This window comes from Pholcus phalangioides, unplaced genomic scaffold, assembly GCF_987345545.1.
Source record: "Pholcus phalangioides strain wild (caught in Gottingen) unplaced genomic scaffold, Ppha-v1.0 ptg000022l_1, whole genome shotgun sequence".
NCBI lineage: Eukaryota > Metazoa > Arthropoda > Arachnida > Araneae > Pholcidae > Pholcus > Pholcus phalangioides.
The window spans coordinates 3908681-3935364 of NW_028301615.1; the positions used below are offsets into that span (position 1 = coordinate 3908681).

General features: G+C 35.1%; 1 protein-coding gene across 1 annotated transcript in view; it reads left to right on the plus strand.

Annotated features, from left to right (window-relative positions):
- LOC149069368 (2-oxoglutarate dehydrogenase complex component E1-like) overlaps window positions 1–26684 on the plus strand; it is an 89586-nt gene that overhangs the window by 42622 nt on the left and 20280 nt on the right. Inside the window, exons 16-17 of the mRNA XM_089250236.1 lie at window positions 2807–2985; window positions 15710–15781. Of these exons, the coding sequence (XP_089106362.1) occupies window positions 2807–2985; window positions 15710–15781 (251 nt within the window). The remainder of the gene's footprint in view (window positions 1–2806; window positions 2986–15709; window positions 15782–26684) is intronic.

Genomic DNA, 26684 nt, shown 5'->3' on the forward strand with positions numbered 1-26684 from the left:
TAAATCGCCAAACATTGTGTTGAATGTCCTGAAATTTGCTCCCATTTTGCAACAATTTCTTTCTGAGTATAACTGAAAAACAAGAAGGCAGCAGCAATCTTGCCAAAAAAGTTAAAAACTTAATTTTAAAGAATTTGTGTGTGTCTGTGTTGATCCAGTTAAAGTGAGAGGTGAATAAAGAGTTGCAAATATATAAATAATTTTGTAAAATAAATCTTTGTTAGCTTTGGTTTGTTATTTAGAACAATTGAGAGGGGATGATTATCACTTTTTTATAATTTATGTGATGCTGTTGGGAGTTATATTTTTGACCGAAATTTGAAGTTTCAGAACACTTTGGTGACAACAGAAAAGTATGGATTATCTCTATATGTAGATTGATTATTTTATGAATTCTTGTAATGCTGGGTAACAAATGAAAAGTGGTAATTTCTGAACCACTTCTACGTTTATATTTTTGAGAAGAGAGAAAATTTGTTTGGTAAATTAAACATTAATTTGCATATGTGCCCCGTCCCTTTTTTTTGCTGTAAAACTTGTAAGTTATGAGGTTTGCCATGACTCCTTAAAAGTCTTTGAAAATTCCTTAATTTTTATTTAGGAAATTTTGTATGAACCCTGTTTAAGTTAACGCAAAAAGAAATCATCAAAACTGTGGCTACCTTAAGTTGGTTTTTACAACTTGGAGCTGCACTGCTGTGCAGTCGTGTGGTCTTAGGGATGGGCTCACATCTTGAGGACCCAGGTTGAATCCTACTGGTGCCATTGTTGTAGTGATTTGAAAAGTGGTTTCCTACTTTGAGGCATGAATGCGAGCTCATCTCCCCATTAAAATATCTCACCACAGAGAGCATTAGACTTACAAACATGCAAATAGTTTAAAAAATAGATGGCAGCACTAATTATAATTGGCGTCATCAGTTCCCATGCTAAAAAATTTTTGTTTCACAATCTAGAGACAAACTATTGAAGCTGGGACTAGGTTAATTTTTCCCCAGCAGTTTAGCACTTCTAGATTTCGGGACATTTCTGGACTTGAGTCAGAATTGTTGAAAATGGGACTTGCACCACTCCGACTGACACCCCCCCCCCCATATGCATTCAGCCACTTTCTCATAACATTCTATTATTCAATATTTCATTCATATTTAATGTGTGGTCTCTCAGTTTGGGGAGGTGATTATCTAACTAATATTAAGCCTATTATTTCTCTCCAAAAAAAAGCTATCGGATGCATCACTAATGATTATGCTACCCCTCTATTTGATAAATTTCATCGATAAGAATTCTCCCAGTTACCTCTACTTTTATAAATCCTTATTAATAATAAAAAAACACCAATACTCCTTACCTCTTAACGTATCACATACTTCTACACGTCTAAATGCCATCTACTCACTGCCATTAGTTCATAAAAATATTCTTAAAAAGCACTTTTGCTTTTTGATTCTGAAATTCTATAATAATCTACCCAGAGAAATCACTGACACTACTACATTTACTTCCTTTAAAAAACGCCTCAAATTTTACCTGCTCGAACTCATTAACATTGAGTCCCATTTCTGATTACATCCTCTAACATTATGCTTAATTAAATCATATCTTTAAATCACCTTCCATAATCCTGTACAAATTCATGTGTTGGCTCCATATTTATTATGTATATCGTTAATATGTTATTCATATTTTTTTTTCTTTTGTGTATTTCGGGTCAATATTAAGTCTATATTAAGAACTCGTGTTGATATTATTCGTATGTAATTTTTATAGCACCTCCGCCGTTGCATGAGAATATCCTTTATTATTTATATTGCAATTTTTAACATTTATTTTTCGTTAATTATACTATTTTTATCTGTAACTATCTTTTTTGTATTTTTTTCCCATCATATATCTGAAACTAATATCACTGTACTGTATTTTTTAAACCTATTCATTGCAACAACCAGTATGGGACATTTGTCTCCTTGGTTGCCAATAATATCATATAACATGTATTCACACAAATTGTAAAATAAATTTCAAAATTGAAAAACCTTTTAGACACACGTGCACTTCCGGCCCAATTCATTAGGTATTTTGTAGCAAATTGCCCATGGTGATAGACCAGAGTTGTGCTTGATTAGAAAGAACTTGGAGCTGCAAAAGTTTGCTTCCCCTCGATTGTAACATCTTGCATCAGCATATACTTAAAAATTTGAAACTGTATCCCACAGATATATAACAAATAATCATTATGTGCTAGTTTCTTACTTTCAATTTTGGAAATAGATGGCAGCTCTTCTGAACATGCATAAGATGTGCACAATATTTCTGTGTATAATGTACAATAAGGTTTCACCAAAACATTTCCAATGCAATCACTTCTTCAGAAGTAAAAACGTAGTAAATTGCCCCTGTGCCAATAGACCTGATTTGTATGGAGTCAGTGTAAAGTTTCAGATGTACGTGTGCATTACATTCTTATATTTTAGAGCAGTTTTGCACTCAAGTTATTTGATTCAGGCAAATAAGTAAAAATAGATTTAGAAAATCCTCTGACATGTTTTTATTTTTTATATTGATGTGATTGAAATCCCTCAAGGTTATTTTTATTCTCTTTATGTTTAATTTATACATATTTTTAATCTTTTTATTCCTATTGGTTATTATTGAAATTTCTAAATATTTCAAAACAAAATCAAGTCCAAAAAAATTTTGCATTTTAGTGTATTTGCATGTGGGTGTGTGCATGTGGTTTTCTTAATAATAATAATGTTTTAACATGAATTTAATTTTTGTGACTAGTAATTTTATTTTATTGTAGGTTTTGAATTAGGTTTCTCTATGACTAACCCTAATGCTCTAGTCATTTGGGAGGCGCAGTTTGGAGACTTCATGAACACAGCCCAGTGCATAATTGACCAGTTTATAAGCAGTGGACAAGCTAAGTGGGTGAGACAGAGTGGCTTGGTCTTGCTTCTTCCTCATGGAATGGAAGGAATGGTATATTTTGCTTTTTAATATTTTACAAGGTAACTCCAGTTTTGTGTAATGTTGGGGGTCTAGTATTGTGAATCCATTGATCTAATTATTGAGAAAAAAAAAAGTACTCCCATTTTTCCACTCAAATTTATGTAGAAAACAAATTGTTCATCAAGACATAGGTCATTATTGAAAAGACAAATTCATGTGCAGGCATATCGAGTGAACTCTAAACTTAAAAAATAATTAGTTATGAGACTGAAACATAGTTGCTGCCATGCAGATTCTGCACATTGTTTGAATTCCCGCTTAAAGAGTCTTCATAGATCAGTATTTCATTATTTTATCCAACATGTTTTAATGGGATAAGAATAGAGAACTGCAGGGTGTCTCAAGACTTAATACATAACCAATCAGAATTAGCTTGTTTTCTAGAACAATTGTAATTAAGGAGGACCCTTGTATTGGTTCCATAATAGCAATTTGACTTCATATTTTTATGATTCTAATGAATTCTTCACTATATTACTGTTAAAAGTTTTCTTGGATAGGAAGAATATAGTGGTTATTCCTATGAAAGAAACTTTTTTTTATAATATCATATCATTCCCTATTTCAATTTCTACTATGTGTATAAAGTGAAACCAGGTTAAAACAAAGTCAAATAGTCACCAAAAATATTTCATACAAAGCTATTTCATATTAACCACCAAAACAGCATATTGCTGTTGTATTTATAATCAAAACAGTCTGTTTGATTATAAAAACTACAAAACAGTGTGTGTGTAGTTATATGATGTTCATAGATATAAATACAGTGAAACTTTTCTCTAAGACGGCCGTTTGGCATTCTGTAAAAAAATGGCCATCTGCAGAGTTGACCGACCAGATAGAAGTTGTATGATGGCAGGCAGGGCAAAAATTAGGGGGTATGTAAAAATAATGGTTTTCAATTTGTCACAAAAAAATCCTTTGTTCAGTTTATTTACAATGAACAAAAAATAATATATATACAGTATATACAATCAAACTCGATTATAACGACCTTGACTGTAACAAAACATCGATACAGTTCTCTGGGGAAGGGGAGTCTCAGTAGTAGTTTTTTTGTTTCTCTATCGCTTATATTATTTGTCTTGTTTATCTTGTTTCTCTGTCAACCATATTGCATTAGCCTTTTTTATCCTAGCAGTCTGTCCTGATTCCCATAAAGAGTAGTGTTAATGAACCAACTTCATCGCCTGTGCTTCGTTTTTATGTTGTATTTCCAAGAGATTTCTGGAATCAAAGTTCATCACATTGAGGCAATGTTTGTTTGCTGCTCTATTGATGCTTAATGTTAAAAACAAGATTATTTCATGTTTGGCACAATACCTCGTATATACATAATTTTCATCTACCCAATTTCCCTGTATTTTTCGATAAAATATGGTCACCTCAATCATAATGAAATTGCAACTTCATGCAGATCTTATTTTTTGCATATGATTATATTTTTCACCAAAAAAATCTCCAGGAAATGTCAACCTTGGTTGTAATGACAAAATATATTTCATGGAATCTTTGATGTCCTTATAACCAGGAGTGTGTTTAACTATATATACACTGGTGTAAGAAATTAAGAGAATTTGCAGACTTGGTCATTTGATTGTTGATTATTGATTATCTCTAGAACTACTGTACCGATTTTAATGAAATTTGATATGTACATACATTGATACAATACAAAACAAATAATCATTCAATAATTGTGGTACACATGCATGAGCGTGCTTAGCACTCATTGGAGTCGGAAGGTATGAAACAGCGGTTGCAGAATAAACAAAAAAATGGGTTAATAGGGGGTATGGTCCACTCTTACAGATATGCAGGTCTCTCAGCGTGATTTCATACTTGAAATAAGGCAGTTTATCATTTCCTGTGGCAATTGGTCCCACTCGTTCAGCAACGCTGTTTTCATTCCCTGGATGGTTCCCGGAGGGGGGTTTCGAGTTGCAATTGCCCTCTCCAGAGCGTCCCAGACATGCTCTATAGGGTTAAGGTCCGGAGATCTGGCTGGCCAATTCATCCGGTGAATATCCTCACTCTCTAGAAAATCGTCGAGCGGAAGAGCTCTATGTGGCCTCGCGTTATCGTCCATTAAAATGAACTCAGGGCCAACTGCACTTCTGAAAAGGCGAACATAGGGCTCCAAGACCTAATCCCTATACCTCACACCAGTCACAGTGCCTCTTTCAAAGACATAGAGAGGTGTGCGGCCATCCAACATGATGCCTGCCCAGACCATTAAACCTCCTCTGCCATAATGGTCGATTTCGCGGACATTGGAGGGTAGGTAGCGGGTCCCTGGTTCATTCCATATGAACGTATGGCAAGAATCGATGCTTAGGCTGAATCGGGACTCATCAGTGAAGAGAACAGTCGCCCATTGATCCATACTCCAATCTCTATGCACCATGATAAACAGATTCTCCTGTCCGTAGAAGTGAGCGGGACGCAAACAACAGGTCTTCTTGCAAACAACCCTCTCTCATGAAGTCTTTTGGAAACAGTCACCCTTGATACACGGATTCCTGTGGCTGCATACAAGTCAGAGAGCTGGAGTGCTACGCCTCGCTATAATCGACAAATGGCGATCTTCTCTGGCCGTCGTGGCTCATGGACGACCTTGCCCAGGCTTTCTCTCGATGGATCTGGTATCCTGGAACTGTTTCCATAAGTTACACACGACGCTAGGCGTTAAATTGAACTCTCTACAAATCTGGACTTGAGATTGGCCTGCTTCTAGCCTCCCCACAATTTGCCACCTCATTCCATCATCTAAACGTTGGTGGTTACTCATTTTTACTGTTACAATTTGAAATTAACCGATTGCTGCAAAATAACACCAAGAAATTCACAGAGGTGTGCTAGCGAACGAAATGCGTCTTAACTTACGTGCGCTTATAAAGCCTGTTTCTCTACTGGCTCCGCCTACACACACATGTACGTTTACGTATTTGACATACAAGATTTGCATTTTTGTCTAAAAGCAGTGGTTTTACATTCACCTTCTCGGACTAATATATATACATATAATATATATATTTACACTAAAATTACAAATTTCAACAATCCTGACATACTCTGTTCTGAGATATTTCCTTATAGCTCCTTCCTATACTGGATCATAAGCAGGTTTTTGGTCTAAGAAGTCTTAGTCGCTCATTTTGGTCATATGCCATCATGGCCTCCACATCCTGTGGCAGGGCCCCTAGGCTGAATGAATGTGGCTCCACCTACACACACGTGTACGCTTACGTATTTGATGTACAAGATTTGCATTTTTGTCTAGAAGCAGTGGTTTTACATTCAGTTCAGTTCTTTTCATGAAATTCGATAAAATATGCAAATTCTCTTAATTTATTTCACCAGTGTATATATATACACACATTTTTTTTTTTTTTCATTTTATAAAGGCAAGAATTTTTGGTTGTGAAATTTTTCTGAATTTTCCTTTCACAATGTCATTTTTAATTTTTAAGCTAATGTTTTCCAACATATCTATGGACGAAGTCTCAGTCTCGACTTTCTGTAGCATATTTTTTTCGTTTTTCTACCACTTATATTTTATTCAGTTTTACCCTGTCCACCATATAGCATTTGCCTTTATTATCGTATTCACAAATGTTTCCAACCTGATAGTGTCGCACATGAACAGAAAATCTGATTGATCCAAAAAAGGTATTTATGCTGACTATGATTATAAGGATATACAGAAGAATATCCCTCTTAGAATACAGAAGATTAACTTATATGCACAGAACATTAACTTATATGCACAGAACATTAACTTAGATGTTTAGAACATTACCCCCTCTGGTTCACAGAAAAAGTGTGATCTTTGTCTGGAAAAGAAAATGGCATTTATAGAGTACAAAAGTGGAACAGGTAACCCGGCATCACTTTCTGAAAAAAAGGGCTTTGAAGAAAAGGATCAAGGAAAGTGAAAAGAAAGTTGAATTAAGGTTGGCAGATAACATTTGTGCTGACTCAAAATCATTTTTCAAATATGTCAACAATGGATATAAACAGACAGTTGGCCCCACTCTCGATAGAAGGATCTAGAGTAGAAAGCAATGTAGGCATGTGTAATGCTTTCAGTGATTTTTCTTCATCTGTTTTTGATAGAGAAGATAATATCCAAAGTAAGAGTGTGTCATGGGGTGAGGAAGTCCTCAACGATATTCAAGTGAAGTCCTAAACTTCTAAAAAAATATAAGCGCTAGCAAAGCACCAGGACCGGATGATATTTATCCTAGGGTCCTTAGGGAATGTGCTAATGAACCAGTTACACAGAAGTAGTGTTGCTGAGGGTATCATCCCAGGGGACTAGGGTTGGTAAAAAACCGGTTTTTTGTTTTAAATAGTATTAACATTAAAAACAAATTTCTGAAAAATCATTCAAGCCTCTAATAATGAATTAAAATAAAATGTTTATTAATGTAATTAACACTATTCCCATATTAATTAATCAAATATTTCTTACATTTTAATAAAACCAACTTTTGCAATATAATTATTTTTCGCTTAACTCAATGGATTACTGTTTGAAAATTCTTTTAATATTAATAATCATATATAATATAAAGATGTTTTCTCCAGTTACTTTCTCAGTATGCTTAATTAGGGAGCTATTTTGCAAAAACTGCTATAAAAATTAGGTGAATATAATGTATTTAATGGAGCATAAATAATGCAGATTAATTAGCGATGATTTACGATATACAGGGTGATTATAACAAAAGTTTTGATTTCAAAACATTGTAAAAAAAGAATGATTGTCAGAATGACTTAATGACATCATCCAACACATGGGAAATTTGCTTGCAAAATGTAAACGATAGCCAGTCATGGCAAAATGATAACTTAATTATAGCATTTCACGATTTCATAATTCATGAAAACATCGCAAAAAACGAAGTAATTGAACACAAATAACTACAACTTACTTAAGAAATGTTAAATATGTTGTCTACTGTGTTCTGGCTATGAGTTGAAAGTACAAAAATTCTTGTTCAACAACAACTTAGAGTATGCCATGGTCATGACGTGGATGTGCTTGCAATTCACCTTTATTAAACCAAAGAAGGCCGCAAGTTAATATTCCCAAGAAACTGCTAACATATAGGGGGACGTGCTAGAGATTGCAATTCACCAAAGTTTGCAATCTGACCACTGTTCATAACGTTTTGATTTACCCCCCCACAGCCAGAAGTTGCATCCTGTCATTGTCAAAATGGGTCTTCAGCAGCTGCTTTGCTGGTATTGTAATGTGCATCTTGATAGAAGTTGTTCTATCTAGACACTGATGCTGTGGAAGTGCCGAAATGATGTGGTTGCATAAAATAGATTATACTGATGGCCAAGTACAGCATCATCTACTTGCACATTTTGCACTTTTTTTAGTTTGCCAAAGAAATTTCCATTGCTCCAAGAGTATCCATGCAAATTTTCAAGTCATTCTGACCAGTACTTATTGTATAGTTTTTGATTCAAAACTTTAGTTATAATCACTTTGTATATAGCTGATTATTTTTCATAAATTTGTTACTACTATACAGTAGAACCTTGATCAACTGGGCTTAAAAAAATCAACTATTGAATATTAAGACTGGGAAATCAGCATGGGTTCTGAAAGGGGAAGTCATGTGTAACCAACCTCCTTGCTGCCTTGCATAGCAACCCCTGCTATGATCAAGTGACTAAGGCTTTGGGTAAGGGCAAAAATGTTGGTGTTGTTTACCTGATTTTCAGAAGGCATTCAATTGGGTCCAACGTGACAAACTCTTGAAGCAATGCTACATGAGATTGGAATCGGGGGCAACTTGTTGAATTGTATACCATCATAGTTGAGAGATAGGTCACAATGGGTTATGGTGAACAGATTTCTGATTGGACAGGTGTCAAAAGTGAGTCCCCAAGAAGTGGCTTTGGTCCAATATTTTTTCCTGGGTGTCTATCATCACGGGAAAAGTCACAGAATGAGAAAAAGGCCGCTGAAGTCCCGAAAAGTCAAAAAATTTGAGTAAAGGGCACAGATTTTATGATTCTCCAGAGATTTTTTTTTTCCTTTAAAATGTAAGCTTTGGAGAAGCTGTGGCATTCAATATTTTTCTTCTCTCTCTCAGGCTTCTTTTCTACTTTTTTTTTACCCTGGAGGGATTGATGGTTGAGTAGCAACAGAGAAGAACAATGCCAATGTGTAGTCATCTCCCTAAATCGGAGCAGACCCTACCCAGGCCTCAGGATTGAACTTTCCTATCTCATCGCAAATTTGAATTTGAACTCTCTGATCCCATTACAGCTGCAGCCCTGTTAGCCCCAATCGTTGTGGCCAGGTGGCCACAGGAAGTGCCGTGAAGGAAGAAAGTTTTTGTTTTTTTAATTTTACCTTTAAATTAAACCTTCATCTAGCTATAATAAATGATATCGTACAGTATACGCATGTGACCGAATGAGACAGTTCAAGAGAAGACAAACATCTGACTCATTTGCCACTAATAGTGTTGCGATATAACATTTAGGCCAAATTCCAAAGAATACCACAGTGTTTCTAAAGGTGTGCGTCACGGATCCTAGAAGTGTCGCGGCGAGCTGAAAATATTCATTTGTGTGCCTATTTATGCTTTGAAGTGGTTCAAAGCATAAGTCGTTCAAAGCGTTTAAACCTTGGTTTTAACCAAGTGGTTTTTTTCAAAAAATCAAAAATGGCCTAAATATAATTTTTTTCCTTGAAAAATATCATATTGGTTTATTATTAGCCAAAATTTTTCATATTTACCATATTTTATTATCTTGGGGTACATTCTGATGGTATATCTTTAAATGGCATAAGATGGTATAAGTGGTTTTTTTTCAAAAAGTCTCAAAGTGGCCTGAATATAATTTTTTTTTCATATGAAATATCTTAGTTATTTAAAGTTATATACAGAAGCCAAAATTTCTCATTCTTACCACATTTTCGAACCTTTGACTACATTCTGATGCTCTATATATCTTAAGCAAATTCATGAATAAGGATTGCATCACACATCTAAATGTAGTGGTGTATTATCTCTCAGGATTTCTTTTTCCCTTTACTAAGAAGCAGCAACAGTAGTGACACCATCATGCTAGAGGCAGGTGGTCCTATAATCCAATAAAGACGCCAGCTGTCCTTAAAGGAAAGACTAGTGTACCAGTAGTCACACATTACCTCACAGACATTTCAATTTTCTTTCCCATAAGAAGTAGCACATCTCCTACTGTATATCTCCCAGTCTTAATATTCAATAGTTGTTTTTTTTTAGCCCAGTTAATCAAGGTTCTACTGTATAGTAGTAACAAATTTATGAAAAATAATCAGCTATATACAAAGTGATTATAATTGAAGTTTTGAATCAAAAACTATACAATATATACAACTACTGGTCAGAATGACTTGAAAATTTGCATGTATACTCCTGAAGCAATGGAAATTTCTTTGGCAAACTAAAAAAAGTGCAAAATGTGCAAGTAGATGATGCTGTACTTGGCCATCAGTATAATCTATTTTATGCAACCACATCATTTCGGCACTTCCACAGCATCAGTGTCTAGACAGAACAACTTTTATCAAGATGCACATTACAATACCAGCAAAGCCCCTATGTTAGAAGTTCCTCAGGAATATTAACGTGCGGGCGCGTTTGGTTTAATAAAGGTGAATTGCAAGTGCATCCACATCATGACCATGGCATACTCTGATCTATTGTTGAACAAGAATTTCTGTGCTTTCACCTGATAGCCAGAACATGGTGGACAACATATTTAACATTTCTTGAGTAAGTTGTACTTATTTGTTCAATTACTTCGTTTTTTGTGATGTTTCCATGAATTATGAAATCGTGTACTGCTATAATTAAGTTATCATTTCGCCATGATTGGCTATCGTTTCCATTCTGCAAGTAAATTTCTCAAGTGTTGGATGATGCCATTAATTTTACATTTTTAAGTATTTTTTCCCCTTTACCAAATAAAATTCCATTTTTTCAGGAATATTCATGTCAATTTTCAAGTCATTCTGACAATCATTCTTTTTTTACAGTGTTTTGAAATCAGAACCTTAGTTATAATCACCCTGTATATAGTGAATCATCGCTAATTAATCTGCATTATTTATGCTTCATTAAATGGATTATATTAACCTAATTTTTATTATAGTTTTTGCAAAATAGCTTCCTAATTAAGCATACTGAAAGTAACTGGAGAAAACATCTTTTTATTATATGATTAATAATAACATTAAAAGAATTTTTCAAACACGAAGTAATCCATTGAGTTAAGCAAAAAATTATTAAATTGCAAAAGTTCATTTTTGTTAAAATGTAAGAAATAATTATTGATTAATTAAATATGGGAATAGTGTTAATTACATAAATAAACATTTTAGTTTAATTAATTATTAGAAGTTTGAATGATTTTTCAGAAATTTTATTGTTTTTAATGTTAATATTATTTGAAACAAAAAACCGGTTTAAACCAAAAAAACCTGGTTTAAACCAGAAAACCCAATTTTTGGTTTTTTTACCAACCCTGCCCAAACCCCCCCCCCCTAGGTGGTCACTACTCACAGTTTGAAACCAATGATAGAAGACAGGGTTTTCCAACGTGAAAAATACATATATTTGGGAGTTACACACAGTGACCATATCCCATATTTTAGTGAAAATGTTAGTTTTTGCTAAAAAAAACTCACTTTGAAGTTTTTAAATCATTAATTCGTTATTTTAACATGAGCTGCTCTACATCAATGAAAATATCCATTTTTCCCCCATATTTGGTTATCCTAGTTACACACATAGCTTCAGAATAATGAAAAACATGCTCATTTAATTTCTTTTTTCTCCACCCCTTCATTTTCTGCACAAGAAAATGACTAATTAGACTGTTACTTATACAGTTCACAGCCGATTTCAAAAGGCTTTTTTTTTTGGTTTCTCACCATGACGTCTGTACACCAAACGTTTCGTATGCAGACTTTCCTCAATAGTAATACTGTTTGATCGTAATATCGCTGTTTTTGTAATAGTTCTTGTATCAGAAAAAACACCGGCCAGGACAAAAGAGAATATTGAACATGAACACACGACATCTCTGAGCATCTTGTGGCACAGTTCAGAAGTATGTTATCGACCTGGGCTACTATAAGCCACTGCTATGTAATTAGTACAGGGTTGTTGATTTTTTTGATTGTTTTAAAAAAAAATCTATTTATTTGATTCAAATCGGGTTTTTTTTATTTAAATCATGATTTTTTTTATTTTATTGATTTTTTTTTAAACAAAATATATATTACTTACACACTAATCATTAATCTATGCTTTCTTTAAAGAATATAAAATTAAAGAAATTTTAACTTGCAAAAATAATGACTATTTAAAAAATATTTCAGAACATTTTATTAAGAAAACGGAGTAAACCACTTCTTGAATAGATATCTTGCATCAAGTATTAAATAATTTTACCCTGTGTGAATAATTGTCCATTTGTTTCATTAGAAACACTAGTCTGAATGCTTTGTTTACTCTTAATCTGTTTCGCTATTTGGAATGAACTGCACCTTGAAAAATACTTTCAACACAAGCATCAATGATTTAGCTGTAGTTAGTGTGTTTACAAATTATCGCTCTCTGTAATTGTCTGTAATTTATATATTTATATCGCTCTCTGTAATTGTATCTTTACCCAAAACATTATAGAAACTATTCCACCACTCAAATTCAGACATTGTATCAACAACCTTAGGGTTAAAAAAAAAATTTTTTTTAGCATGAAAATGGTTCCAACTTTTCCAAAAACCAGTCACATTTTTGTTTGATTAATTAAAGACCCTTATTTCTCTCTTCTTTTGTGACATTAATTCCCTATTAGAAGTTAACACTGATGAGCTTAGAATAAATGCAGCAAAGTGTGCATCTGTTGATGATTGTTCAGATCTATTTTTATACTCTGATGACAAAACCTTTTTATTGTTTGATGTTGATGCTTCTTTTATCTTCAATTGCAGCTTTTTCCATGCCAATACACATTCAGCTATGGAGCAGTTGTGTGTGTGTTCCTTAGTACAAAATCGTTAATTAATTAGCTATTGGTTTCAGAATTGCAATTATGTCCTTGACATTTCTTTTTGAATAAATATTTAAGATTTCACTAGAGATGTTACTATCTGAGATCTGTGGTCTTCACAAACTTTGGTAACAACTGACGAATTTTTAACATAAGATTCAAGAGAATCACGATAAGTATTCCGTCATACCTCTGCAGGAAGATCAATGCACTTCCACCTTACACATGATACCATGCTTTTGAGAAATGATTATGAAAGTATCTAAATATACTCCTAACATATACTTTGTTACATCAGTTTTAACCAAATCGTCGGCTAACAAGTTAAAAATGTGGGCACTGCACCAGTATGTAAGTCCCGAAAAGCCAGGCTTTTTATCCAGAGTCTTTCTGGAAGAAACCATACTTGCAGTAACAAAACTTTGTAACAAAACTATATATGTTACATTAGAAGTTTTCTCTTTTGTTGAATTCACTGAACTAAAAACTACATATGCTAAATAATTTCCAGTATGTGATAAGCTGGATGTGGCAATAGTATCAACATGGATGGCTTTACCACACCGTTTGATAATACACAGAATGTATTCATTATGTATATCCATCCATCGCCATGTAATTTTATTTTCTAAGTCAACTTTACATCCTCTAACTTCATCACTGTAAATCTTGGGTAACCATTTATCAGCTAAATTGGCACGACTATGGTATCTCTGATATTTGATATACATATCCATATATATTATAATATAAAAATATTTGAAAATATATTTAAATTAATTGATATTTAAAGTAATTTAATAAAAATTTAAGTCAGTTTAGAGCTGCATAAATAATTTTATTCAATTACAACAGATAATTTTTCATATCTGAAAAAAATTGATTTAAATCAATGATTTTTAAAAAAAAATCAGTTGATTTAAATCATGATTTATATTGCTGATTTAAATCATGACAACAACCCTGAATTAGTATTCCACAAATACCCACGATTTTTTAATCATGACAACTGATACACAAGTATCACTGATTTCGTTTTAAGTATTCACATTAAAATCCACGAAATGCAAGCTATTAAAAGAACAAGAAAATACTTAAAAAATGTGATGAAATCTGGGCCAAAACTAGAGGGGAGCAAAGCGGTTGGGGGCAACTTACCTATGTGCCAAATTTTATGAAGGCAGCAAATATCAGGAAAGAACAAATATACCGTTATAAAATCATCGGATTTTGAAGAGGAGGGGTTTTCAAACTCATGTTTTCCCCCTCCTCACAATAACATTAAGCTACGACCCTGGATGAAATTGTCTTTAACAATAAAAAAATAAATAACAAAATACAGAAAAAAATAATTACTTGCTGTATTTGGTCAGCCAGGTTGAGTGTGAATTTTGGCATGCACCGTTCTCATCTAAAATGAATGAGTGGTGAGAAGAAGAGAAAGCATGATTTCGTCCCATCCCTCTGTCAAGTGTGCCATCGCGAGGTCCCGCGTTCGAACCCGCCCGTCACCGCAGTTTTGGTTGGCCAAAGTTGGTTTTCTGTGGGTTTCAAACTTTTTTCAGCCTGCAGCACCCCCTTTCCCTAATCAACATTTATCTGCAACTCCTCAGAGTAGTTTAACAAAAACACTGTTTGAAAATTCTTTTGCCACCTCTCCAGTGCTCCATGCCACACAGTTGGAGAACCCCCTCCCCCCCATTCTGAAGGACAAGGCTACTATAAAAAAGGAAAGCTTAGTGCTTGCAATAGTAGTAAAAGTGATTCATTTGTGAAGATATGGATAAACAATGCAATTTTTTTGACAGACCTCAAAATGTTAAAGTGTTTAAAGACTTTACTGTCAGCTGAAAAAACTGGATCTCAACATGTAATGTGCAGTCATTATCTACTTGTGAATAGTCCATGCGGGAGACGGTGAGAAAATGTCCAAACTTGTAATATACAAGAATCAAGAAAATTACAGGACATCTTAATCGAAGATCCTCTTGTTAAAGGGAGGCTTAGAGGCTGAATGTAAACACAACTATTTATTTGTTAAACATGATAACGGTTAAACAACAGTAGTAAAGTGCTAGTACTGTACACAGGTTTATATACAATCTCGATCGGTGACGTCACAAACAGTAGCGACATATGCGGAATGCTAATGAATACAAGGGTTACGTCAGATGGCGTCATAACATCTCTCTAATGACTTTTTGAATGAAATTCACTGGTACACTGCACTGCATGAAGTATTCCTGTATACTTAGGAGGTAGTTTTGTTATCTTCACACTTATTTTAATTTTTATGGCAAAATATGTGTAGTGTGCACATCATGTATGGGTATAAAACATAAGTTGTTAACCCTTACAACGGCAATTCCAAGATGTCTCGTCAAACTTGATCTGCTTTATTTCGGTCAATCCAGAATATCTCGGGTTCTTAACATGCTTTTATTTCCAATTTGACAGTTATAATGTGGATCAGTAAACTTTTAAAAACAGCTTAAAAGATTAAATCAGTGATATTTCTGTATGATTTCTTTCACCAAACTTACCAACTTCAATTTTTCAAAACATTTTCTATTGTTTCTCAGTATGAATTGCATATACTGTTTATCTTGTGTTATAGGGACCAGAGCATTCAAGTGCTCGACCTGAACGTTTTTTGCAGTTATGCAGTGAAGAAATGGAAGTATTTCCTGTAAGTATTTAAAAAATTATACACTCATGTCCATAAATTAAGGATGATGTCAGCTCCGGCAAATAAAGGTACAGAAACAAAACAAGACAACAAACAAATTCAGAAACAAAACAAACGTTACTTATTCCTAAAGCCCATTTATTAAACAAAAGATAAAAAACAAAAACGATGGTGTATGTATGATACCATTCATAAAAACTACGATTTTTGCTCCCTGGAGCAATTGTAAAAAATATCTCCTTTACAAAAGCCTACTATTACATGGTTGGTATGATGGTTAATACATTGTATGTCTCCCATGCGATGAAATACAGTCCGTACAACGCCTAGGCATGCTGAGTATCAAATTATCGATCTGATCTTGGGGAAGATCACTCCACTCAGCAAGCAATGCTCTCCGAAGTTCCAGTACACATGTAGGGGGTGGTTGACGGACTGCAACTCGTCGGCCAAGCATGTCCCACACATGCTCTATCGGATTCAAGTCAGATGAGAATGCTGGCTATTCCATACGGGTTATATCCTCAGATTCAAGGCATTCGTTTACAATGTTTGCTCAGTGAGGAGGCGTTGTCATCCATAAACACAAATTCTGCGCCCATGGCACCCCTAAACAACATGTTGTTCCAGAATGATGTCCCAATGAATTTGGGCTTTCATGCTTCCGGTTTGAACATGCACATCCGTTCTGGAACCCAGTATAATTCCACCCCAAACGAGCAATGCTGCACCACCGTAACGGTGTCGTTCAATGATGTTGTCTTGGTGGTAACGGGTACCTGGCATTCTCCATATGAAAGTCTGACGTGAATCAGACTGCAAGCTAAACCTGGACTCGTCGGAAAACATCACACAAGCCCACTGTGACGATGTCCACATTGCATGTTCTCTATTCCAGGCTTATCGCTGCCGACAGTGAGTTGCCGTGAGCGGAACCCATCTGACAGGCCTGCGAGCATATAGACCAATATCTCCCAAACGTCTGTACACGGTTTGCCTTGAAACTGTGGTACCCGTGGCTGCAGATAGCTGACGAAACAGGTCAGATGCTGTGCTCCGTCTGCTTCTTTTGGCAGTTATTGTCAAATACCGGTCTTCATTCGGCGTTGTAACTCGGGACGCCCTGTACTGTAACGTCTACTGACATTTCTGTTATCTTGGAATCGTTGCCAAATCCTAGAGATGACACTTTGGACAATTCCAAGTTCCTTGGATACTTCCATTTGAGTACGCTCACATTCCATGCGGCCGATAATTCTAAAAAAACGTAAAAAATCATCCACATGCATCCTCTGTATCATAACTATTCGCTTATGGCACTGAGTGCCTTACATAACTCTTGTGAACAATTTTACTTCTTTGCCACCATTCCTTATATACCTCCTCTTACACTCTTGTCATTGTGACGTACTATCGGCATCATCTAGTGGCTTCCTGAAATTTGCATATCATTCTTGCAGATGTGTGTGATAATTCTACAGGTGAAGTTTTTACTTTAGATTTCGATTTCTGTGTGATTCTGAATTATCCTTAATTTATAGACATGAGTATATCTCCAAATTTTTAGATTTTTTTTAAATTGTAATTTGATAATCTAAAAATATTTCACAAAGCTGTAAAAACTTGCTGTATATATAAAATTCTCTATATTTGAAAATTATCTTTTTTACCTTTTAGATAAAGATAAAAAAGAAATGATGGCAAATATATATAAATTGTTGATACACTTCTTCATGTAGAGGAAGAGAAAATTTCTTCTTCCATTTTCGTACTTTGTACTTTTTTTCTTTCGTACTTTTGGGGATCATGTATGACGTCTAAACAATATATATAGGGCTGCTCTGCTGACAGACCAGTTTCTATAAACTTTCTCTCATGCTAAAGGCATTAAAAAAAACAGAACTAAAGCATATTCATATATGATCTACACATTACTTTAATAGTTTTAAAGCATTAGTATTAAATTCAAGTTATCAGTAACAGAACAGTCTGCTACAGCCATTTTCTATAAGCGATGAGGGTGGTTTGAGTATTAAACAACAATTAAATTCTGAGATTGTTTTCACACTTTTTTTTCAAATTCATACAAAATAAAGTTGAGTCATACACTTTGCTTATTTTTCATTTTTAATAAACTAGAAGTAATATCCGGCACTCCATGTTTACCAGGAAAGTTTTCTCCATGTACTGAAAGCATTAAAGAAATTACAAAAACCATTGTAAAGGAATAAACATGTTTAAAACGCATTCTTTGGGAACCATGTTAACCAAAATAAAATTCCAAAAGCCATTGCTAAAGCCTATGAACCATCGTTATTAAGCAGTTGCTGGCCATCTCTAGCAAACTTTTAAAGTAGCTTATCATTCAAGTCAGATCCTGTTTGGATGGATCATTCCCAAAAAAGTATACATTCCACATTTTTGAAATAAAAAATTCAAAGTTGAATTTTCACAATAAAATTTATCTCAAATTATAGTCAATGACTTGGAGTTTAATATTTCATAAATTTTTTTTTTCACTTTTATTTTGTAATATTTTATTTTTTGGGTTTTATGAGTGGAAAGTCATGGATTTTGTCTACTCTGTTACGAAAACAATGATTACTGTAAAAAAATTATTATTATTTCTGCTGTTTTATCTTTTGAAATAATGAAATAAGTTTATTTTTTCCACATAAATGCTGAAAAAGGGGCGCGGTAGCCCGGTCGATAAGATGCTCGCCTAAAGTACCAAAGGATGTTTAGAGGTATCGCGAGTTCGATACCCGGTTCGTCCTTGTCAGAAAACTTTCCTGACACAGGGGTACAACAAAAAACGGCGACTTGACCGCAGCAAAAAATTACTTCCGCAGGGAGTCCCCCATCGAGGGGTTAGCGCACCAGCCTCTCGATGAGTATAAAAAACAAGCCTGCCTTTCGGAATCGCCAGTAAATCGTAGGTCCCGGTCTAATTAGCCCTCGTGTGCAGAAAAATGACCGTGGTGCGACAAAAATAATCAAATAAATGCTGAAAAAAAACATTTTTTTTCTGTTGTTTTGATAGTTTAACTTTTTCAAAATAGTACACACATAGAAAAATTCATTTTTTGCTTATATTTTGCTACTTAAAATCGAAACTTTTTATTTCTGACTAACAATGGGTTGGTAATTTATAATTTAACATCTTAGTTTGAAGTTTTCTTAAATTTTTTAGCCTGTGAACTGCTAAAATGCTTCCCATTACAGAGTGCACAAAGGTATTATATGACAATATTTTATCAGACAGAACCATTATCTTCCTACATTATTTTTGTTTCCAGGCTCTACAACCCCCTTTCCACTCTGTATCACTAATGTGAAAGCCATAATGCAAGATTTGTACAACATCGAATTACTATTCAATTTCAACAAAAAATGGATGTTTAACTGAGAGGAAGATATCTCAAATATTCTAAATAGACTATGCAAATTCACTTTTATTTTCTCAGAAATTGTATACAAAATACGATAGGTGACCCAGAGACTCCTCCATAACCTTTGAAAAATTTCCACTCCATGAGGAAATTCAAAAAACACACGAAACACCCCCCACCCCAGTTTGAATTTTGGTCTGGTAAAACTTTTAAAATCTGGCCAAAGTGGACACTGGACTGTGTTCAGCTGTATATTATATCAGGATAATTTTTCTTTTATTTCAAAATTTTTTGTTGAAATTGAATAGTAATTTGATGTTGTATAAGTCTTGCATTTATGGCTTTCATATTAGTGGTACAGAGTGGACTGGGGGTTGTAGAGCCTGGAAACAAAAATAATGTAGGAAGATAATGGTTCTGTCCCATAAAATACAGCATGTGTTGTCATATAACGACCTTTACTAATACTAAAATGCCCCTTGTGACATGTCTCCCTGGATCTGTGCCTGGCAGTGATTTTGACTTATCTGTACCATAAGGCGTACGCAGAATTTTCTCAAGGGGGGGGGGGGTTTAATTTTTTTTCTTCTCACAGGGGACTTAAGTTTTTCCTGCAAAATAACACTATAATCTCAACTTGAGGGAGGGTTAGAACCAGGGTTGTCAAATTTGCTCCCCGGGTAGATACCTATCCCCCCCTTAAGGTTAGTTTATGTATTCCAAAAATTGCTGCATAGTGCAGTGTTTAGAATATGTATATTTTTGAAGTATTTTTAAAAGATTTTTTTGGGAGCAAAAATGTGATAAATAATGTCTTGGAAAATCACAAACACACTTCTTATAATTCTTCCGACTTCTTTTTTTTATGTAAGCATTTAGGTTTCGAGATTCACATATTAAAATGTTACAAGAAATCTCAAACAGAAAATGTAACCATGAACTTAAATATGTGATAAATGCCTGATATGTAATATGTGATAAACATATCCAAAGAAATTATTGCTTATTTATAATATATAATTTTCCACACATGCACAAATCCTTGTATAAATAAATTGAAGCCTCTGTGAAGAAGTAAACCAATGTATGTAAACTAAATTTTCATTCAAAAAATATTTACATTTTATTTGCATTACTTTTTTATAAGTTTTATACAGGTGCATCAGACTTTCATAACTGAAATATCAAGACACAAAAGTAACATTATCTCTGTAGTGACTTTATGTTCTTCGAATAGGGAGCAGCACTAATCACAACAAACATAAACAGGAATTTATTTATCAAAACAATTAGAATAAGAATATTAACTTGAGACGACAAACCTACTTGATCTTTTTCACACACCATTTCCTTCATTCTCCCCTTCTTTTTATTTTCGAATGTCCCTTTTTGTTTTTGTAATCTCCGGTCTCCTGAGACTTTTCTTCTTGTGCTCTGAGCCTTATATCATATTGTTACATCAAGGTTTTAACTGAGAGAAGCTCATACAGAACTCTACACCCCCCCCCCCCTTATCAATAAGCATAAACTGAAATCTCTTGTTTGTTCTGTTCTTTGAGGAATTTCAACAGCATGGCTGGAAGTACCTCAGCAACGGTCCAGCACCAAACTTCTTAGACGCCCTGGTTGTCATCACCTCGATGATCTCCACGTTGTCTATCTCAGAGATTCGGAAGTAATCTGTTTGGAGGAGTTTCTTGAGTATCTTGCCAGTCGTAGTGTCCCTTCAACCTATGGTAGACTCGCAGCACTTCTCAGACACCAACTCACCAGACCAATTGGCATGAATCAGGATGCTCACGTCGATGTTTAAAAACGACAGTAATACATTGGCCATCAGTGTGATTCCACCCTCGGGTTTTATATCAAAGCTCTTTATCAACGGCAGGATGAGGATGTCCGGTGGCCTCATGGAAACCAGGATTCGTTCTCCCTCGAAAAATGTGAGACAGATGCATGTACTGCATGAAGTACTGAGTGTGTCCCATCTCATGGTGAATAGTGATGAAATCATCCTTGGTTCTGTCTGCGAACATTTTGATCCAGAAATTCAATCCATCAGACATTCGTGGGCAGACGCATGGCAAACCATCTTCTTGCCTTTGGATCTGTCGAATATAGATATCTTCCAGAAGATTTTCATCATCTGCTTCAATCTCAGCGAAGTGAAAAACTCTTAGGCCATCTTCATTTTCAACATTGTCATATTTTTCGCTTTTAATGCCAGAGTGATGTCCACTGATGGCTTCTCGGTTAATGGCTTCACATGGTCCATAATGCTACCCCATTGCTGGGCCCACATGTCCCCTAAAATATGTCGGAACGTGTCAGCGTTCTGGAATCTTGTCACTATCATAACAGTTCCTGGGCTTGTACTGGACATAAGTGTGGAATTGCTTGTACAGTGGCTTCACATAATTCCACAGCTTGGACATGACGTCTTCGAGTATGTTGCACTTGTATCTATCCCGCCACATAGATCTGGTATCTTCAAAGTCATTGAGCTTCGCGATTTCATTGCTGAGTTTCTCGAATTCCCATAAATGTTTCCTGTTGGGTTTACCAGTGACATCTCTTCAAGATGTCCACAAGTATGCCATTTTGTCATAGTCATGAGCTTCTGCTATGATCCTTAGATCCAGTTTGTAGGTTGCACTCTTTTGATTTGCTTCTGCTATCGGTTGTACTCCGATGGTGTTTCCCCGACCTTCTTGCGTTTGAATTCGCAGATTTTGGTGGTGTCGAAATACTCAGTCATGTCATTCATCAGCTCTGTCTGCCTACTGTATTTGTCCTCAGGCAAGGAAGACATCTTGTTCTCTTTTTCAATATTTGTGCTCACGCCCTCCTTACTTCACTCCGTCACAGGAGACGTGCTCTTCCCTTTCAGCAGGGAAGGACAATCCCCTATCTACGGTGTCGGAGGCCTCGCAAAGTAATCCATATACATTTGGTGGAATAATGCGCTGTTCTCAAATTTTATCTGTTACTGCAGCGAGAATTTTAACAGGATTACAAAAACCTTCGTTATTTTTTACTTACAATGAAGCACTAATATTAACAAGTGATGCTTCAATTCTTACTCCAAATACACTTGCTAAGATGATTTTCCCTTTCTTAATTATTGGCTCCTGTATGAAGTCAGAATGAATCACTGGAATTTGACAACCAGAATCCACTAAGCTTCTGATTTTTCTATTATCTACGCAAATATCAGCATAACGTAAAGGGTTCAAATCCAGATTCGATTCACTGGAATTAAATAATTCAGATCGGATTTCTGCCATCAACACATCATCTTCCGATTTCTCTTTTGTGTTAGCCTTATATCTTTGGTCACAATCTTGAGCGAAATGATTCAAACCACAGTTGTAACACTCCGGTTTTTCTGATATTTGTGTTTACAGTCTTGTTCCAGCCCTTATCACTATGATACTTCCGAGTTGGTGGTGGATATGCTGTTCTTGTCTATGTTCCTAGTCCTCCCTAGCTGAAGTGTTGTTGCTGTAACGATGACTTTTCTTCGTAGAAATCTTTCTGCCCCTTACCGAGGTCGACCCTAACGTTCTCGTAGTCATCCAGCTTATTAGCAAGGATGTTGGGTCACTTAAATTGCAACCACTCATCAATAAAGTAGTCTCGAATCTCTGACGGTACTTTCCATTTTATCTGATCCGTAATAATCAAATCAGACAGTTCGTTAATCGTGGTAATCTGCAGGCCTCGGATCCATTCAGTGAAAAAGTTTAAGTTCATAAGCAAAATCACAGCGCTTTGCTTCCAATCGTTTACTGTGCTTTGTGAACATCTGTCAAAACCTCTCAGGAGTAAGCTTATATCTCTTCAGCTAAATGGATTTGACTTGGTCACATTCATCTGTTGTTTCTTCATTTTCTCTAGCTACGACTTGCGCCACATCATAAGGTAATAACCCAATCAGATATGAAACCCAAAGGTCCCTTTTTATTTCAGCTCTTTTCACTTGCCTCTCAAACAGCACCAGGTAGAGGCTGATCTCGTTGCTCTTGGGATCGAGCTTTTGCAAAATGTTCTGTAGCTCTAGCCTTAGCCTTGCAATTGAGTTAATCAGGGATTCACTTGCTGTGCCAATGTGAATCTTTTCATTTTCTAGTTGCATTTTTCTGAGTTTGATCTCCATTCGTCTCTCCTCACTATCTTCCATCTGTTTCTCTCCTCAATTACGGTGTTCAAAAACTGTTCGATGAAATCTTCGTCATAGCATTCTGCCTCCGTTATTATGGATTTGAGTTGAAATACCTTCATATTCAGAACATTTTCAACTCCCATTTCCACATCGACTTGCCTCCTTTTTGCCTCTGGCTAAGAAATCCATAATTTCCTCAAAGAATAGAAAAACAGCTAAGTTTCTTATGGGGAAAAAAAACGCTCACCACACTTTTCCTTTGTTCTTCCAACAGTCTTCAAGTGCTCTTTGTATCGCCTCCTCAATGAAAGTTCTCTTCGCGTTGCCTCCTCAATGAAAGTTCTTTTTGCATTGCCTCCTCAATGAAAGTTCTCTTCGTGTTGCCTCCTCACGATGAAAGTTCTACACTTTTCACGTTGCTTTCTTGCGATGAAAGTTTTTCCGTTAAATATTGTCCGATCTATTGCTCACTATCCTACCAGCTGCGCCAATGTAGTGACCTTATGTTCTTCAAATAGTGAGCACTCATAAAAACTAACATAAACAGGAATTTATTAATAAAAAAAATTAGAATAAGAACGTAAACTTGAGACAACGATCGTATTCGATTGCTTTCACACACCATTCTCTCCCTCTTTTTATTTTCAAATGACCCTTTTTTGTTTTTGCAATCTTTGGTCTCCTGAGGCTTTTCTTGTGCTCTGGAGCCCTATACCGCATTGTTACATCAAGGTTTTAACTGAGAGACGCGCATACAGAACACTACAATCTCATAAGAAAAAGAAAATAGCTTTGTGGGATTCTTGAATTGAACATTGGTAATGAACACTTTCAAGTCAAACAGAACAAAAAGTATAGTTTTTCTCCAAAAATAAGATCTAACCAGAAAATAAGCCTTAGCCTCATTTTACAAGATGCTCATAATATAAGCTCAACTCCCTTAAAATTTGCCTGTTAAAATCGTCAGCCAGATGAAGGCATTCTGTTGCTATACATGACAGGTTGTCTTGTATAAAGTGATATTAATATACAATAATGTTATTGACATTTGTATTTAATGATAATTCATGTTATTCTGCAGTTTTAAGTTCCCAGAAATGGCTAATTTGGACTAGTGGAAAACACCTCCAGAGTAATGAATCCTCAGAATGACTGCTATCTCCTTCTCTTAACCAGATCATTTTTTAATAATTACTGCTCTTTTAAAAATACTTCAGAATTTAATTTAATGAAGCGGATATTTTTCAACAGTGAGGAATTCAAGAAAAAGAGAAACATGTGACTTTGGCTCCTGAAAGTTTGGGTTTGATTAAAAAAACAAAAACTTTATGGTTCTGGTTACATATCTAAAGTTTTTATTTTTGACGGATCAGGACACTTTTGGATACATTTTCTTCAGGGTTTGAAAAATTTGGAGAAAAAAAAAAATTCAGGCACCATCTCCTGATTTCTCAATTTTCATTACCCAATTTCATTATCCCCACAATTCATTTGTTTTACCACAAAAAATGTTCTTGCTGCAATTCTGCATACAGCTCAAGGTTCAGATACAATTATGCAGAAGTGGGTGTGTTTGTGTGAAAAATTATTCTCTTGTTGTATGGTCAATTTAATCAAATACATAGTTTAACGTGCACCAAAAATGTATATTTAGACATAATGTAAGATTTACACATAAAGGATAGACATACATGTTTAAATTAGATATATTGAGGTTGTGGAAATAGAAAATTCAATTTTCCCCATTTTGCCCAAAAAAAACCCGGGTTTTTTTAGAAAAACCTGCCCGGGCTGGGTTTTTTACAACCCTGGTTAGAACCTCCCCACTCTTTGCGCACGCAATGATCTGTACTACTTAACTTTTATATTTATATCTATCATGACAGATAGAGGGCCTTCAACAAAGACACAGAAACAGGGACGCTTTCAGGGCTCCTGTAGTGGTCCATTTTTTGGAATGTTATTATTAACGACCTTCTCAAACATCATTGGCCAGACGATGTATGCCTGCAAAGCATATGCTAATGATATCATTATAGTAGCAAGCAACACATCAAAATCCATCAGTGAAACTGCAACCCAATGTCTAAAAGAAAGAGAAGAATGGCTTGAAATTGATCGACAATGACAACTTCAAACCAACAAGATCACATATTTCTGGCCTTATAGAAAGAAAGGACGCCTGAAATCCAACATAATAACCAACACATCAAAAGAACTTGTAACTTTAAATATCTGGGAATCAATTTTGACGAAAAATTTAACTGGATCTACCATATTGACCAACAAGTACTTAAAGCTCATAAAACACTCCAGCCTTTCTATAGGATTGGGGCAGCAAGTGGGGTATTAACAGGCTATTCAGAAATATCTATTATCGAACCCTCATCATCCCCTAATTATCCTATGGATCAAGTATTTGGTTTGCAAACCCCACCTTCAGAATGAAAAGTAAGATGCTAACTGTTCAAAGGCAATACTTACTTTTTGTAATGATTGCATATAATACTATGCCAACTAATGTGTTACAACTTTTCACTGGAAATTTACTTTTAGACCTTTGAATAGAAGTTATATAAAAAAAGCTGACTCCTATTAAGACACAATGTCATATGTAACAATTTCGGTCTACTATCATCTGCATACAAAGAAAAAATAACGTCATGGCCTCATCATTCAGCCATAGATGTTCAAGCTCATCACTGAAAAAGAAGACCCGTCCAATTGCCATCAAAATATATACTGATGGCTCAAAAACCTCTAATGGAGTTCCTTCGGCTTTTGTCTGTCGCAACAACGTCGTCATACACAAATGGTCACAAAGACTCCAAGACTTCAACTCTGTTTTTCAGGCAGAAGTGTTTGCTATTCATCAGGCCATTCTCCATATACTGCATGAGGAGGAACCTATTCATATTATATCTGACAGTCTTTCTAGTATTCTCTCTCTTAGAGAAATAATTTTTCTCCCACCCCACTTGTACAAAAAATCAGAGCAAATCTAATTGACAAGCCCAACACTTTCATGTCATGGACCAGGGCCCATGTGGGTAATCAAGGGAATGAATTAGCAGATGCATTTGCTAAAACAGCTACTTCATCAGAAAATATGAACTCTGATGTTTCTCCTCCCTGGTCTCATGCCAAACACAAGATACTTTGTATAGTGAAAGAAACTTGACAGTCTAAATGGATTGATGATCAATGGGGCAGAAAGGTCTTCCAAATCATAAATAAGACCAAAATCTTCAACCAACCATGGATTAGAGAAAGGATAATCCTATATAGTGAGCATGGCCCTGTTCCGTATTACCTAAGGAGATTTAAAATATCTAAAAATAAATTA